This window comes from Carlito syrichta, unplaced genomic scaffold (assembly GCF_000164805.1).
Source record: "Carlito syrichta isolate Samal-C Ts95f unplaced genomic scaffold, Tarsius_syrichta-2.0.1 Scaffold303001, whole genome shotgun sequence".
In the NCBI taxonomy this organism is placed as follows: Eukaryota; Metazoa; Chordata; class Mammalia; order Primates; family Tarsiidae; genus Carlito; species Carlito syrichta.
Window position 1 is genome coordinate 79038 of NW_007247097.1, and position 16964 is coordinate 96001.

The window sequence follows — 16964 nt, forward strand, 5'->3', positions numbered from 1 at the left end:
CTTCTTGGAAAAGAACATCAGCTCCCTAAGACATGCCACCATGAAAAAACCGTCCATTTTCCACCTTGTGTCTAGAAAGTAATACTGAATTGTTTCCTTATTTGTAAAAGAAGGGTTAGATCACCCTTTCACCTCCAAAATGTGATGCTGTGCCAAGACAGCTGTGAAAAGGAACCACCTCTGTATCCACTTTACATACTGTGATATTGTCTATTGCACTAGAAGTGTCACACATTGTGGAAAGGGAACGAGGTTCCTTTAAGAGGGACCTAAGATACTTGAGCCAGACAGTGAGGCTGGCAACAAAGAGACAGTAGACATCAAAGAGGCCCAGAGAGGAAGGCGGAGGGGCAGCCCCTCGGGGTGGGGCCGTCCAGCTTCCCATGAAGTCCAGCAGGGCAGGCTCCTGTCTCTTCCTCTTCCTGCCTTCCCAGAAGAGGTGCAAGGGCCCTAAGGAGCGCTTCCCACCAGACAGGAGCCTGCTCGGCTGACCGAGTGCGCCCGTCAGGCCAATGACGCTGCCCCTGTCCTTTCAGCTAAGTCATCTGTGGGTCTTTCGGGGAGAGGAGGGCAGAGGCCAGAGGGACGTCGCCTGGAGATTCCAACACAAAACTTCAACAAAGGTTTATCAAGTACTTCCTGAGGAGATTATGGCCATGTCAAGCCCGTTCTGGCTCGAGCCAAGTTGAGGCTAGAGGAACTTTATTCAGAACATTATTCTTATATATATTCCAGAATATCTGGTGCTATTATCTGGAGCTGGGACCCATGACCAACTCTTCCTCGAGCCCACCAGTCTCCAGCACAGCACCCTGTTCTCTAAGTTATGCAGACAACTTTTTTTTGAGTTGGAGTCTCACTCTCTCACCCAGACTGGAGTATAGTGGCATGCTCCTGGCTACCACAGCCTCAACCTGCTGGGTTCTGGCGATCCTTCCGCCTTAGCCTTCCAAGTAGCCAAACTATAGGCACGTGCTACCACACTGGCTAATTTTTGATTTATCGTAGAGACGAGGTCTCGCCAAGTTGCCCGGGAGGGTCTTGAACCCACAGGCACAGGCCATCCACTCACTTCGGTCTCCCAAAGTGCTGGGATTACAGGCTGAGCCACCGAGCCCGGCCTGCAGACAACTTCTAAAGTGTTCTTTAGATGTATAGTAAGTAAGACTGTGACCGAGGAGTGTTGATTCATATACTTTAAAAAGTGTAAGAGTGTAAATATTGTCTAAATAAAGGCATATAAAACATAGCGTAACAGATTCATGTAATATACCATTAAATATTTGTTTAAGCTCTTTTAAAGAGACTTTCAGTGAAGACATAGCTAATCTCTGGCTTACCTCCAAAGGCCCTAGTCAGATCATGAAGCTAGAAAAAAAAGGCACCTGGCAGTAGATACTAAATGTCAAATATTGACGAGGACATAAATATCTTTGCAAGCTCAAATGTATAAAGTGGTGGCAGAATTATGGACTGGTGAAAAACAGCAAGGTCAGAAGCCAAAGTAACAGCAGTCACAGAGGAATGCAGCAAAGATTCAACCCAGGGACCAGGCTGAAAAGCAAATACAGCGCCGGAGAGCGGGAAGGTGCAAGCAGAGCCTTCTGGGCACCTGGCAAACTGGAGTGGCGCGTGGCATTCCGAGAGAAGGTACAGCACATGCAAAGGAAAGCACGCAAGAGGCAGTACAGCAGGCTCAGGCAAGAAGTGAGTTGGTGAGCCTGGAGAGATGAGTGGAGGCTGTGTGCCTAGGAGTTCTGAACTCTGGCCTGAGGCTTTGGGAAACTGCTGGTTTAAGCAGGGGCGATAGCTCCGTTGTAGAAAGCGCTCCCTGGCTGAGGCCACGAACCAGCACAAGGGGCCATCTGGGGGGGAGAGGGCTGTGGCTTGTGAGCACAGCGTGAGTCCCCAGGAAGCCCACACAACGCAGGCAACACCTTCATATGATAAGACCACGGACCACCTCCCTCCTCCCCCAAGAAAGACATAACCTTCACCATAACCAAAGGGACGGGGAAGTGGAAAGAGTGGAAAGCTCTCAAGCCCAGGGACCAGATGACAAGAAAGATGAGTGCCCTGGACCCCAAAGGATTCTTTACCCTCTTCTGGGTCATTCCCATGAGCCTGGGAAGCATTTTCTGGTACTGCACCCTCATCTGGAAAACACACCCCCTCCTTCTCTGCCCTCCCGCCTTTGATATCCTCCGGTTGCTGCTCCAGCCCCTTCATGACCTGGGTCGGCAGTGCCAACCCCAGCAGGGCCTCCCCTTCCCGCCTGTGTCTACACTTCAACGTGCTCCCAGCCCCATGCTTGCCAGTAACCTCCATGGTGCCAAATCCCATCGAGGCTTCTCTCTCCACTTTGAAAGACTCTTCCTGGGCTCCTGTAACACCTCATTTTACTGTTTTGTTGAGGCTTTTACCAGTGACAGTGGCGTCTTCTCAGTCTTTGCTTCATTGTCTCTTCTTCTTTCACTAGATGAGACTAAATGCTGGCGTGCTCAGAACTGTCTTAGGCCCTCTTCTCCATCTGTCTATGCTTTCTCGCAACTTCACCCAGTACGACTTCAGAAAGCGTCTACATCTGTATATTCAATGAGACCTCTTCCCTGGGCATAGACGATCGGCTGGCATCACAATCACGACCTATGCCAAGTTACTGAATCCGAGTTTGGTCGTAAAACCAGATGCTCAAGCCCCCAAACAACTAGTCATCCCCCACCAACCCCTTTCCTCCTGACCCCACTGCCAATACCCAACAGATCTGGGTCCCAGGGTACCTTCCCAACGTATTTCCAATCTGCCCTGTCTCGCTATATCCTCCACTACCCAGACTGGCACAAACCACTATTTTTTCTCTCCTGAAAGGTGTAACAGCTTCATTACATCTACCTTTGCTTCACCACAATCCATTCTTCACTAAAGAATTGGTACAATCTTTTCAAAATGACACATCAGATCATGCCACTTCTTATCTGAAAAAACCCTTGAATGAACCCCCACCGTATTCAGAATAAAATATAAATGTGCCCCACAACCTACCAGACCCACTTTTTTCATCTCACAAGGTACCGGCCCCTTCCCTAGCTCATTTGAGCCACCCAGGCCTCCTCTTTCTCCTTTCAACAGCAGCAGCTAGAGAAGAAACAGGAAGGGCTGAGACTGGAGGTGCTCATTCCTGCTTCAAGGCTTCTACAATTATGTCCCTTCTCCCTGGATCTTCTGATGGCTGGCATCTTTTTGTCATTCAGATCTCAATTCAAATGCCACCTGTCCAGAGAAGCCTGGCTAGCCATGACAGCTAAAGTTACACTCTCTAATGCCATTCTGTTATTTCTATTATAGCACTTACCAAAATCTTATTTATGCTCACTATCTGCTTCTCCTAACCGCAATATAAGATCTAGAAAGAGAGAAACCTCATCTGTCGAGCACCAGACATACAGTGGGCATGCAATACGTATCTAGTGAATGAATAACCCTCAACCTCCTTGCATCAACAAATAAAATTTTCTTATGGGAGTGTTATATGTACAAATAGAATACAACAGGTCACTAGAGCCAGCTTATAATATCACATCAGTCTCTTTAAACTTGCTTCTTTCCTATAAAAATCATATTTTCTGCAAAATGGGTAAAATGTCAATGCTTAGTAATATTCACAATCTGCACAAAATCACTGGAAGAGAATCAGTCAAGGACATCTTATAACTGCTCTTTTCTTCCCATGTCAATGAATCCAAGTAGCTCAGCAAGAAAAAATCAACTAAAACAAAAATATATACATAAAAGCACTCACAAACACAAGATATAATTAAAAGTACCATACAAGCAAACCGAGAGCTGAGAGCACCTCTCAGGGACAAAGTCAGATGTCAGCACTCTTTCTCTTTAATAGATCTTGTGCCGGGCGTGGTGGCTCAAGCCTATAACCCCAGCACTTTGGGAGGTGGAGGTTAGAGGATTACCTGAGCTCAGCTGCTCGAGACCAGCCTGAGCAACATGGCAAGGCCTCATCTCTACAATAAATCAAAAAATTAGCCAGGGTGGTGGCACATGCCTGTAGTTCCAGCTACTTGGAAGGCTGAGGTGGAAGGATGGCCTGAGTCCAGTAGGTCGAGACTGCGGTGGCTGTGAGCGTGTCAGTGTAGTACATACAGCCTAGGAGACAGAGTAAGACTCCGGCTCAAAAAAAAAAAAAAGATCTTGTGATTTGTTAGGAAGGCACTAGCTTGAACGCAAAAAAGAATATACTGAATATTCTAGAGGTGAACTGCTCCATGTGCATAATGTACAGTGAGTGCTGTATTTGCTGACTGCATGCTAAGAATGCAAGTTATGAGCATAACCTCTGTACTTTACAAATGGTTCAAAGGAGCATTTCAAAAACCAGTCATTCAGGGGACTGAGTAGTTTACACAACCATTGTTAGTAAGTGGCACAAGGAAAATCATGCCCTTGGCCTACTTGTGGGAGACCATGGACTGTATGAGTTATTTTCCAGGTGTGTTGCTGACGCACGAAGCTGTTTTAAAAACAGCAAAACCTCCAACTTCTGGGAATTCTCCCTTCCATACCTGTGAGGACGGGAGTATTGGCAGGCACTGCAGGTCTAGCTATTAAGGAGGCCTGTTCAACTGTGCTTTAGGCCAACTGAAACTAAGCAGAAATACATACATATCCCTTACTGTTTCTGGTGAAATGTTTTAGTGCTGTAATACTTCCCCGTAACGTTAATCCAAACTTTTTATTAGAAGCTGGTGGCTGAGTTGGCTTTGTGCTGTGGTTTGGTGCCTGAGTGAAACACTTATGAAATAAACACAAATATCTAGCTGTTGCATGTTCAAAGACTTACCAGATCCAATAATCAATCATAAACAATATTTTCAATACTGTCATAGTATAAAACAAATCCTTTAATTTTTTCAAGTATTTAAAAAAACAATTTTATACTTAAGCCAGCCTTGAAGATAAGCACAAAATTCACCAGTTTACATTTTTTTTAAAAAACCATAGCAACTCAAGCACCCACTGTGTGCATAGCACTATTCTAGGTGCAATAAAAGGGAATCTTAACCTTAGAAACATGATTTCACTTTCTAGAATTGTATTATCTTCTTTTCCAGAGAGTAAAAATAAATAAAATCGACATTGCTTACTATAGATTTGTCCCCAACCCCTTCTGGCTCACAGAAAGGCTAATTTCTGCCAAATTTAAATTGTAATGAATTCAGCCCTTGTTTTCCCCCAAATAAGAAAGCAGAACGCCTTCTCACTTAAATTTAAAGAAAAAAAAAGTCCACATAAGGGTGGTTTGTGTCTAATAAGTATTTTTTTAAATTCCTTTTTTTTCCCCTCTAGGTTTTTATTTAAATTTTCTTCCTCCAATATTGCCTTTTGTTGTACAAGGAAAACCAGATATCTTTTTACCTGTTTTTCCTTTCCCAAGAAAAGTATTATCTTGAAGACAAACCATTTCCAGAGTAGTGAATAAAAAATAATATTAAGAAAAACTTTAAAGGTGAGTCACCTACATTACCTTGATAAAGTAAAAAAATAAAAAGCAGTGGCACTAAGACAGCTATTCCAAATATCTGTACCTAAACAATTTTAAAAACTGTTTATTTTGCAAGAATGCACCCCTAATCCAACGTAACTATGTTTTCAAAAAATTTTTGGCCAAAAAATTTACAAAAACTCTTTCAGTCCAACCTAATAAAAGTGATATCTAGACAATATTCCACATTATTAAGTCTGTCTTGGAAAGTTCAGACTCTGACGCATCCCTAAGGCACAGCGTTCTGGAAGACAAGCGTGCTTCTCCTGGCACTGCAATATACACGAAGCATCCACGACAGGATTGGTCAAGTGAGTCCTCCTGCTGCTGTGGGACTGGGACAGGGTCACACATAGGCCCCTAGGGCTGCATGGAACTCTGTGAGACACTGGACCAGCTGCTGAAACTTGGGCCTCTCCTCCGGATCTAAGGCCCAGCAACAGGCCATCACGGCAAATCTGCAGTGACAAAGATGAAAAATCTGGTTAGTGCTGATACAATACTCCTAACTTTTTGGCGAGTTTGCTGCCAGCTATGTTGCCTGACTCATTGTGGGTGTGGAGTATAACATTACAAATCAATCAATTTTACACCTGTTGGCAGTTCTAGACAGAAGCTAAAACAAGTCGTGTGGATTACATGTATGGATTTCAATTCTTCATTACAGCATATCAAACTATTTCAACAAAAACAGAGATTTTATGTAAATATCTAAAACACAATCACAATGACAACTGATGTTTTATTTAAGTTCAGAGAGAGAGAACTTGGAGGAAATTTTATTTAAAAACCCTGGATCTAGAGAAACCTCAGTACAAAAGCTGCCATTGTGTCATGGGTAGAAACCTTCAGGGAATTCTGGAACTGAGAACACACACATCTGTGTACCCAATCACCTCGGAGAGCCTCCAGCCCAAAGCATCTTCATTACATAGGAAGATCTGCTATGTGATGAAAGCAGGAAACAGAAAGCAATTACCTCACTCCCTAGCCCAGAACACCTTCCCTATATACCAGCTGACACCAACTGCCAAAGTAAGATGACAAGGAAAAAGGTTGTTTAAAACCAGTATGCCCTTAAGGCTGTATAAACAAAAGTCCTCATGGTATTCAGTCGGTTTCTCAGCGTATCCATTAGTCTCTCACACTAACTTGTAGTGCTTGGAGTATGGATTACAAATATAAGATGCAAGAAGTCCTAATGCCGAATGCATGAAAGAGTGAATGAATTTGACTAACTCCGTGGTCCTTTGTTAGAGTTTAATTCAAGTCCAAGGAGTCATTCTTCTCAAAAGCGAAGGAAGGCTCCGTAAGAATCTGGAGGTGTGTTCCTTTTCTTCGACCTTGTTGGAGTAAATGGAATGAAATTCACGTCTTTAGGCTCAGAGAAACTCACAGTTCATCCGGACAGTTGATTGGCTGGGCTATTCGGTAACCATCTTTCAGGTATGCGGCCATCTCAAAGGGGTCGATGTCCACGTAGGGCGTCTGGCCCAGAGTCATGAGCTCCCACAGCGTCACTCCAAAAGCCCACTAGGAAAGGAGCAGCAGTACAATGAGGGACATTTGAAACGGCTACCAGGCTTCTGGTGTCTACAGCCAGCTGCAGGACAAAAACAGCAGCTCAACCAACTCTTTGGAAAAGCAAAACATTATTTTCAAAAAAGAGAGCACCTAATATATTCTTAGAATATTATATATTCTAAGTAATTAGATCTGTTGGAAGAACAGTTTTTACTGTTGATTAGATGCCGAACCACTCAAAATCATGAATTATGGTTACAATTTTTCCATATGAAATTCTATAACTTTAAATATTATAACCGATCTGCATAATTGAGAGATGGAAAGTGAATTATAGTCTAACTAAAAGAGCATCGTAAGTAAAACATGCAAATGAGGCAAAATGAAATATAAGAAGTCATGGATTTTTACTATATTTAAAAGTTTGGGTCTTTTTTTTGAGTTGGAGTCTCACTCTGTTGCCCAGACTGGAGTGCAGTGGCTGCTCCCGGCGACTGCAGCCTTGACCTGTTGGGCTCCGGCGATCCTTCCGCCTCAGCCTTCCAAGTAGCTGGAACTACAGGCGCGCGCTACCACACCCGGCTAATTTTTTTGATTTATTGTAGAGATGAGGTCTCGCCAAGTTACCCAGGTGGGTCTTGAACCCGTGGGCTCAGGTAATCCACTTACCTCAGCCTCCCAAAGGCGTGGGATTATAGGCTGAGCCACCAAGCCTGGTTTAAAAGTTTTAATTAACAGATAAAAATATCTTCCAACCTTGTTTAAGTAAAAGATCAGATTTATTTAAAATCAGCATGCGAACCTCTGGAAGAGGCAGGAATGGTAAGCAATGGCAACAATGTCCACTCACAGTCTGGCCAGAGCTCCTGTTTCAACCCAGTCCTGCATGGCAGCTCCTGGAGAGTGTGGGGAAGACAGGCAATGCCATCTGCCCAGAGCTGCTGCCCCGTGGCCAGGCAGGGCTCGGTGCAGGGACTCCCACTGAGCTACTGCCATATATGGTCCCAGAGGTCTGAACTGGAGCTGGATTAGGATGAGGACACCTGGGATGAGGCCTGTGAGTCCCTGCAAGTTCTAGGTATTTTGCATCCTTATTGCATTTAATTTTCTCAATAAACTTGTGAAAATCATTGGTAGCTCAATTTTAAAAGGTAAGGAAACAAGACCCAGAGAAACAGCTTGCCCCCAAATATATTTTTTAATGAGAAAAATAAGAAATGGAAAAAAATTTAAAAACCAAACACAAGTCAATTCAAGTATGTTTATAAAATTTAAGCATAGTACATTCAATTTTAAGTTATTATTTTTCAATAATAAAATCCAGAAATACTTTGTGAAATATGTAGACTTTTTTAGAAGCCTCATATGAGCAAACAATAGCTATATTTCTTACCAGAACCTATACAAACAAGAAAACAATGAATGACCTATCTTTAAATATTTTTAAAGCTTGTCATGGAGAATTCTGTATCAACCAAAATATATTTCAAAAATGAAGACAAAATACAGTTTTTCAGACAAACAAAAGCAGAGAGACTATGCTGCGAGCAGACCTGCACTGCAAGACACATGAAAGCTGTTCTTCATGTGCCAGAAAACATGGCACATGGAAACTAGACCTATAAGGAGTGCTGAAAACATGAATAGCAACTGAAGTGATTTTCTTCTCATTTAAAATGTCCCTAATAGATACTTGAAGCAAAAACAGCTAAGAAGATACTGTGAAGTTTATAACACATAGACAAGTAAAATGTATACTGCCCATGACAGTATAAAGAATGGAAGGGTGAGCAGAGACATTATATTGTAAGGTGCTTACATCAAACATGAACCAGGACAGTATTTTTTTGAAAATACTAGATGTACACCGTAAATTGCAGTAGGCCTTTTAACCTTGGCACTACCGGCCACATAACTCCTTGTCTGAGTAGCTGCCCTGTGCACTGGAGGACGTTCAGGTGCACCCCTGGGCTCTACCCACAAGTTGCCAGTAGCACATCCTTCAAGCTGTAACAACCAAAAATGCCTGCAGACACTGCCAAATGCCCCTTGGCATAGCCAAATGCCCTTAACTGGGGCAAAGTTGTCCCCAGTTAAGAAAGACTGATTGAGCTAGACTGAAAAATAAAATAAAATTAATACTATCAGGAGTGAAAGAAGGAACATCATTTTGGATCCCATAGACATCAAAAAACATTATAAACTCAATTTTGTGCCAATAAATCCAACAACTTAGGTAAAATAAACAAATTTCTTAAAATACAAATTACCAAGACAGAAATAGGAGCAAACAGAAGATCTATATAGCTCTATAGGATTAAAGAGACTGAATTCATAATTTTAAAACTTTCCACAAAGAAAACATCCAGTGGAGTTTGAATCCCATCAAACTTGAAAGAAAAAATAATACAAATCTGTATCGGTTTCCTATGGCTGCCACAACAAAATACCACACAATAGTTGTTTAAACAACAGAAATTTATTTTCTCACAGTTCTGGGGGCCAGAAACTCCAAACCAAGGTGTCGGCAAGACCCTGCTGCCCTGAAACCTTGACCATCCCCACCTTCTAGAGGTGGCCAGCAGTCCTTGGTGTCCCTTGGCTTGCAGCTGCATCGCTTCAGTCTCCGCCTGCCTTCACCGGACAGTCTCCCTTCCTGTGTCTGTCTCTTCTCCACTCCTTGGAAGGACACCAGTCGTATCGGATGGCAGCCCACAAAACTGAGTAAGACCTCATCTCAACATGATATCTGCAGTGACCCTATTTTCAAATAAGATCGGTTCTGAGGTATCAGTTAGGGCTCCAATCTATTTTGGGGGGACACAACCCAACCCACTTTACAATCTTACACAAGCTCTTTCAGAACACAGAGGAAGAACATTTCCCAATCATTCTGAGGGCGGCATTACCCTACATACCAAAACCAAAGCAGTCAGTCTTTTGAAACCTATTATCCTTTTCACTCACAGTGACTGCATCACTGTTAAGGTGGAGCAAAGTCCGGCCTGAGGTCTATGCTTTGGGAGGAACAGAGAGGCATGGACGTGTGGAGAAAGATGTATAGTTTTAAAATCTCCAGAGACTCAGAGCCTCCTGAAACTTTCCTTAAACCTACTCGGATGCTCTACCCTGCTTCAAAATGGAAAAATGATTTCAAATTAACAAAAGTTAGAGGACAGTCCCTGCTCACATCTAGTTGTTTGTACGAAATCTTATTACTGACAGTGATTAGTAAATGGAGAGACTGATTTTTAAACTAGCGTCCAATTTCCATAGAGATGGGACTTCACTATGCAGGTGGAATGGAGCCCTAAAAAGTGAAGCTGGTTGGAGGGTGCCCCCATACCTTCTTCTTGAAATGAACCTGTTCTTATTCACTGATTGTGGCAGAGCTATGAGGAATGAATAATCAAACTAGATTTTGGAGGAAGAAACAGCTGCACTGGCGGTAAGTAGACACTGACACTTTGTACACAGGGACTAACTCCATCCCTAACACAATAACACCTTCTGATTGTGAGAAACTTTGACAGTAAAGCTGGTGGTGTTTGTGATCTGGAGTTGCACACAGGCATCACAACAGCACGATGTGTATAAGCTGGCTTTTAAAATGTCTTTATTCACATTGTTTTGCCCACATTATTATCACTAAACGTCCACCTAAGTTCTCATATTATAAACTCTAACACTAAAAGACACCTTAAAAAAGAACAATCAAGCCAAAGGGTTCAATGCAGTTTCATTTCCTTAAAACCAACAAAAGTGATTAATGGCATGTTGGCTAACCAACCCTTAAAAAAATAATCAAGACAAAATCGCACAAGAATGATCTGTGGAAAACTTGCTCTCTAAAGTCTTCTGATAAATGAACCATTTAAAATTTAGACAGTTGCATTCTATAATTTCCTTCTGTTTGACGTCGTTGGAAAGGGGGCAATAAAGAGGTCAAGCTGTTCTTTCCAGAGTTTCATAAAAGATTGTGACTATGTCCATCTAAAGAATATTTAAAGAATTACCATGTTCTTCTATCCATCTTATCCTCTCTCCCCAACTGGTGCTATTTCTTTGTTTAGTGGCTCACATATGTAATCCCAGCACTTTGAGAGGCCAAAGCAGGAGGACTGCTTGAGCCCAGGTGTTTGAGACCAGCCTGGGCCACACAGCCTGGGCAACCAAGTGACCAGTCTCATCTCTACAAAAAACTTTAAAACTAGCCAGTCATGGCAGTGTGCACCTGTAGTCCCAGCTATTTGGGAGGCTGAGGCAGAAGGATCGCCTAAGCCCAGATGGTTGAGGCTGCGTGAGCTGTGAGCATGCCACTGCACTTCAGCCTTGGCCACAGAATGAGACTGTGACTCAGAAACAAAAGAACATAAAAACATTTTCTCAAAACATATACAGATTGGTTTGTCAAAAAGTTATAAGTAAAATTCATTTTTTTCTTTTAAAACTAAAGTTGGGGCTACTGAATTAAGAGATTTCCACTCATTACTTCAGGAACGAGTAACACAAGGCTCACTTCAGTATACTGATATACTGGCAAGAAAATAATTCCGTTCAATTTTAAGTTATCTTATCTGACCACAGTAAAAGCATAATCAGGTATTCTATGGCGAGGCTTTTCTGTTAATGCTAGAACCCAACATCCCTTTCTCACACACAGACATGGGTTCAGATGACCAAAGTGCAATTAAGTGAATCGTAATAGTCAAATGCTTTCCAAGCTTAACTAATGAGAGGAACCACCTAATGTGCTTGTTCAAAATACAGTTTCCCCAGTCCTATCCTAATAATTCTAGGGTCTGGGGAACATACTATTTGAAACATTAAGACACTACCTCAACTTCAAAAAATCAACAATCTTCAAGCGGAGTGAAATATATGATTGAAAAGAGACTACTAGTGCTGTGCAGCTGTCTAGGTCTGGGACCAGGAAGGACAGAGAAGCCAGGGCTGGATGCCCATGAGGCCATCATACACGTTACTTGTGGCACTTCTGTCCACTGTACCAGATGCCTAGACACTACTCCATCAAACACGGGCATTACCAGAAGGGAATGTTACACAGAATAAAGACAAGGCTCTAATGGGAAGGAAAGAGATGTTCACAAGGACTTAGGAGAAAATTACCCTGAGAGAGAGAGAGAGTCAACTACAGAAATAAAACTCAAGGAAACTACTTTATCAAAGTGCAGCAAACGTTTACTTCTGAAAATATAGTAACTATTCCTAAAGCAAATCCACATAGTCTCATTCCGAGGACATATTACAATGTTTAAAATAATACTATTAAATAAAACATCTTTTTAATGCTAATAATACTAAATCTTAAGTCTCTATTTCCTAAACTAAGGCCTGAAATGATCCTTGTACCTCTAGATTTTTATCAATGTCTCTAATATTAATTCCTCTTAATGTGAACTTAATACTTAAATAACAGGCCTAAGATTGTTGATATGTAAAATCTGCAGCTATAAAGGAAACAAATATTGGGAATCTAAACAGTACTCTAACATTAATAATGAAGAAATATTAGAAAGTTTTGTGACCTTTTAAAAATAATAACCATCCTTTGATGACTCTAAATTTCTTTTGATGCCACAGAAGTTCAACAGACCACTCTCTGTGGGTGTACATTGCTCAAGTCTGCTCAGGATGCAGCAAGGACCATCCACAGCCTGGGCAAATAGGGAATTAGGGAGCAACACAAAGCAATATGCTGCAGATGCAGTCTCTGTAAAGAAAAACTTGATAGATTTCTTCCTTCTTCCAGCTAATTGTCAGTATTCACAAAATAAATAGGAAAAAAGGCACAAACACATTTCAATTTGCCCTATCTCCCAAAACTTGTTTCACATACATATATAGAGAATCCCCTCAGTGCCATAAACCATGCTGATAAGATTTGGCACAAAAGTTATTTCCTTGACTTGTTTTTCCTAAGAAAATGCTTTTTAAACACACTGCAATACCGTAAGGACAAAAAAACCAATAAGAGAGAAACGCTTTAACTGTGCATCGTGGATTGCATTTAGTCTCCTAATAGACAGTAGTCTCTTAGCAGAATTATGTTAGCTGCTATAATTAGCTAAATAATTCAAAGAAGATATAAATCAAAAAAAATATTTTCAAATAAAGGAAAAGAAAGTCACATTTAAAAAATTTATGGTGGTATACACATCTGATGAAAACAGAACAAAAACAATATCCAGAAATTCTTAAGAAAGTCTACAATGACGTTATATCTTGGAATGACATTAGAAAGACATTTATAACTAGTCAAATCTAGTTGTGCATACTTTCTAAGCTCAATGGTTAAAAGCTGATGTTATCCTAATAGGAATCTTGACATATTGAAATACTGAATCTTTCCAGTAAAAATTGTGAAAACACAACCCAGAGATGCAAGGTATTATTTTATGATGGAAAACATTAATGTTTTTCAAAATAAATCATGTAGAATTTTTAACTATAGAGAAATGTAAAAACGTTAAGAGTCTTTGAAAGGACAGAGAAAATGTTCCCTCCTAGGCAGCAATATCATTTGTTGGGTACTACATTTATAACTAAAAATATGCATTGATCATGTGTGTATACTCTGGTGAACGTGCCCAAAACAGAGTATTAAATGTAGATTCTAGGTCCCAACTTCACCTTAAAAGAAAAGAAGGACAGAAAATAATGACTATGTGTAAACATTTTCAATCCAAATATTAAAAAGCAATCTTTAAAAATACTTTTAGCTGGACAGAGTGGCTCACGCCTATAATCCCAGCACTTAGGGAGGTCGAGGTAAGAGGACTGCCTGAGCCCACAGGTTCAAGACCAGCCTAGGCAAACTGACGAGACCTCATCTCTACAATAAATCAAAAAATTAGTCAGGTGTGGTGGTGCGTGCCTGTAGTTCCAGCTAGTTGGAAGGCTGAGGTGGAAGGATTACCTGAGCCCAGCAGGTCACGGTTGTGGTGGCCATGAGCATGCCACCTGCACTCCAGCCTGGGTGACAGAGTGAGATTCCAACTCAAACAAACAAATAAAAAAATATATTTTTAGGATTCAAAACATATCCAATCCCCCAAAACCAAAGGGCAGGATTTTTACACTAATAATCACATCACAGTCATAGAAAACAGAAGGGTATTACTTTTTTTTTTTTAAGACTCCACAATAAACATTTATTTTATTTTATTTTATTTTTTGAGTTAGAGCTCACTCTGTCCCCCAGACTGGAGTGCAGTGGCCGCTCCTGGCCACCGCAGCCTCGACCTGCTGGGCTCCGGTGATCCTTCCATCTCAGCCTTCCCAAGTAGCCGGAATTACAGGCATGCAACACCACGCCCGGCTGATTTTTTGATTTATTATAGAGATGAGGTCTCGCTGCCCAGGCGGGTCTCGAACCCACGGGCTCAGGCAATCCACTCACCTCAGTCTCCCAAAGGCATGGGATTACAGGCTGAGCCACCGAGCCCGGCACATTTATTTTATTTTTATTTTACTTTTTTGAGTTGGAGTCTCACTCTGTCACCCAGGCTGGAGTGTAGTAGCATGCTCCAGTCATTGCAGCCTCGAGCTGCTGGATTCAGGTGATCCTTCCACCTCCGCCTTCCAAGTAGCTGGAACTACAAGTATGCAACACCACGCCTGGCTAACTTTTTTGATTTATTGTGGAGATGAGGTCTCGCCAGGTTGCCTAGGCTGGTCTCGAAATCCCTGCCAAAGTGCTGGGATTATAGGCACAAGCCACTGTGCCTGACATAGAAGAGTTTTCCTAGTTCTTTTTTTTTTAATTCCTAATTCTTTCAATCCCAATTACCCAGCACAAAGGAGTTATGTATATATAATTTAAAAATGAATTCATAATAACCTAAAAAAGAAAAATAAGAACATTTTAGAAGTTAACCATGTTAAATGTAAATCAAGGAGTATTCTTCCGTCTCATGCTAACTTAGTACAGCTAAGAAGAATCTGAGTCATACAGACATTTAAAGTAAGTTTATGCCAAGACAGACTGAAAATAATTATGACTTTAAAGTAATTATCCAGTTAAACTGCTCACCATTAAGTTAATGGTAATTTGTAAAAATAAAGCTGTCAGCCAGGCATGACACCTGTTATCGCAGCACTTTGAAAGGCGGAGGTGGGAGAATTTCTTTAGCCCAGGAGTTAGAGACCAGCCTGGGCAACATAGCAAGATCTCGTCTCTACAAAAAATAAAAAAATTAGCCAGGTATGGTAGCGGTGGTGCATACCGATAGTCCCAGCTACTCAGGAGGCTGAGGCAGAAGGATCACCTGAGCCCAGAAGGTTGAGGCTGTGGTGAGCCGTGAGTGTGCCACTACTCTCCAGCCTGGACAACAGCCTGATGCAAATAAATAAATAAACAGCTGTCAAGTGAACAGCAGCAACAATGTATTTGGTATAACTGCATACAAATAAAGGTAGATTCTTACATAAAATGGGTGAACTCTTACAAAATGCATAAAATTTCATAACCATGAAAACAACTAATTCTAATATGATTGTAAAATGTTCTGCTTAACTAAACCAAGTGTCCCCAACATGAGCTTTACCACCTAATACCCAGCTGCAGAGACTAATTTTGATAAATTTTGACACTGGAGTTCCTAGGAAGTATCTAGTCAGAAATGTTATAAGAGTAATTCCTATCACTGCTTAATCATACAACAGAAAATCTTACAGAAATAAATGCATTAAGTAATGCATGTTTTGGGGCTTTCAACGTGTGTGCAACCAAACAGCACCACTGGCCATCTTGCAAACCTCTCTGAAATATTAGCTGTCAATACTCCTTTTTCTAAGAGAATAAAAAAAGTTCTCCAATCTCTTGAAGTTATATGAAATACTTACAGACTGCTATCTAAGAAATATCTTCTATTTTCTGTTCATCAAACTAGTTTTAAGTTCACAGCAATTGCTATTTCATTTCAGCAAAGGTAACTATACTATATTTCAATGAGCAACAAAATAAATGCTTTAAATTAACTGGAAAAAAATTAATATCCCAAAGAGATGAGTGAATTCATCTTTTAAATCCCCACCAATATACAATATGTCCATGTAACAAATACACATGGGTACCCCCAAATCTAAAATTAAAAAATTTTAAAAACTGGATTGGACAGTTAATAAATAAAATTTAATAAATAAATAAATTATGGAATGAGCTTTTCAAAGTAAACACAGAAACATTTCATTTGCTTTGCTCTATTAAAAATGTTTAGATGCAGGCTTTTTAACTAAAGGGGTGGATTTAAAAACCAAACAGCTCTAATTCAACTGATATTGTGTTTTAGAACAAAGTTTCATCAATCCCCTCTCAGGCCTTTAAAATAGTTGTGCTTAATGTGGAAGCTGGTAAACAATTCCAGCTACGACTGAGAACTTGTGACTAGAGATTTAGCAACTCGAAAACCAAACCTGCTATTGAAGAGTAGAATTGTTATTCAATGTAGCAACTGCACACTGGCCTAAAATTAAACTGCTTTCTCTTTATATACCATTTGAAAAAAATCAAAACCAAAAATAAAAGCCCTTGCCCCCTAAAAAAATAGCCCAGGTTTTCTTTAGATAATCCTTAAAACTGTGTATGTGGCTTTGCATGTTTGTATTTCTTTAATAGAGATTTTAACTTCTAGATGTTAATGTTACAGAAAGTTTTATTTTATCATCAAAGCTCTGGAAAAACAGACTAGGTTGAATTCCTCTTGCTACACAAGCTGATCCTAGAGTTCGGCATCTAAGTGTCTAGATCAAGTTCCCTCACCCTGCCACACCCATGCCCGTCTGGCCTAGGGAGGCTATGGGCAGCTGGAAGCCGACTTCCACCCTGTTCGCCTCTGACACCGCGACTAACATCCCTTCA

At 41.0% G+C, this 16964-nt stretch overlaps 1 protein-coding gene across 3 annotated transcripts in view; it reads right to left on the bottom strand.

Annotated features, from left to right (window-relative positions):
• Positions 1-4890: 4890 nt before the first annotated feature.
• The window catches only part of RYK (receptor-like tyrosine kinase), a 62805-nt gene continuing 50731 nt past the window's right edge, over positions 4891-16964 (bottom strand). For all 3 annotated transcript variants that reach the window (XM_008057406.1, XM_021712000.1, XM_021712001.1), the window contains 2 exons: positions 6954-7090; positions 4891-6015 (listed from right to left, as the gene is read on the bottom strand). In XM_008057406.1, the coding sequence (XP_008055597.1) occupies positions 5904-6015; positions 6954-7090 (249 nt within the window). In that variant the 3' untranslated portion in view covers positions 4891-5903. The remainder of the gene's footprint in view (positions 6016-6953; positions 7091-16964) is intronic.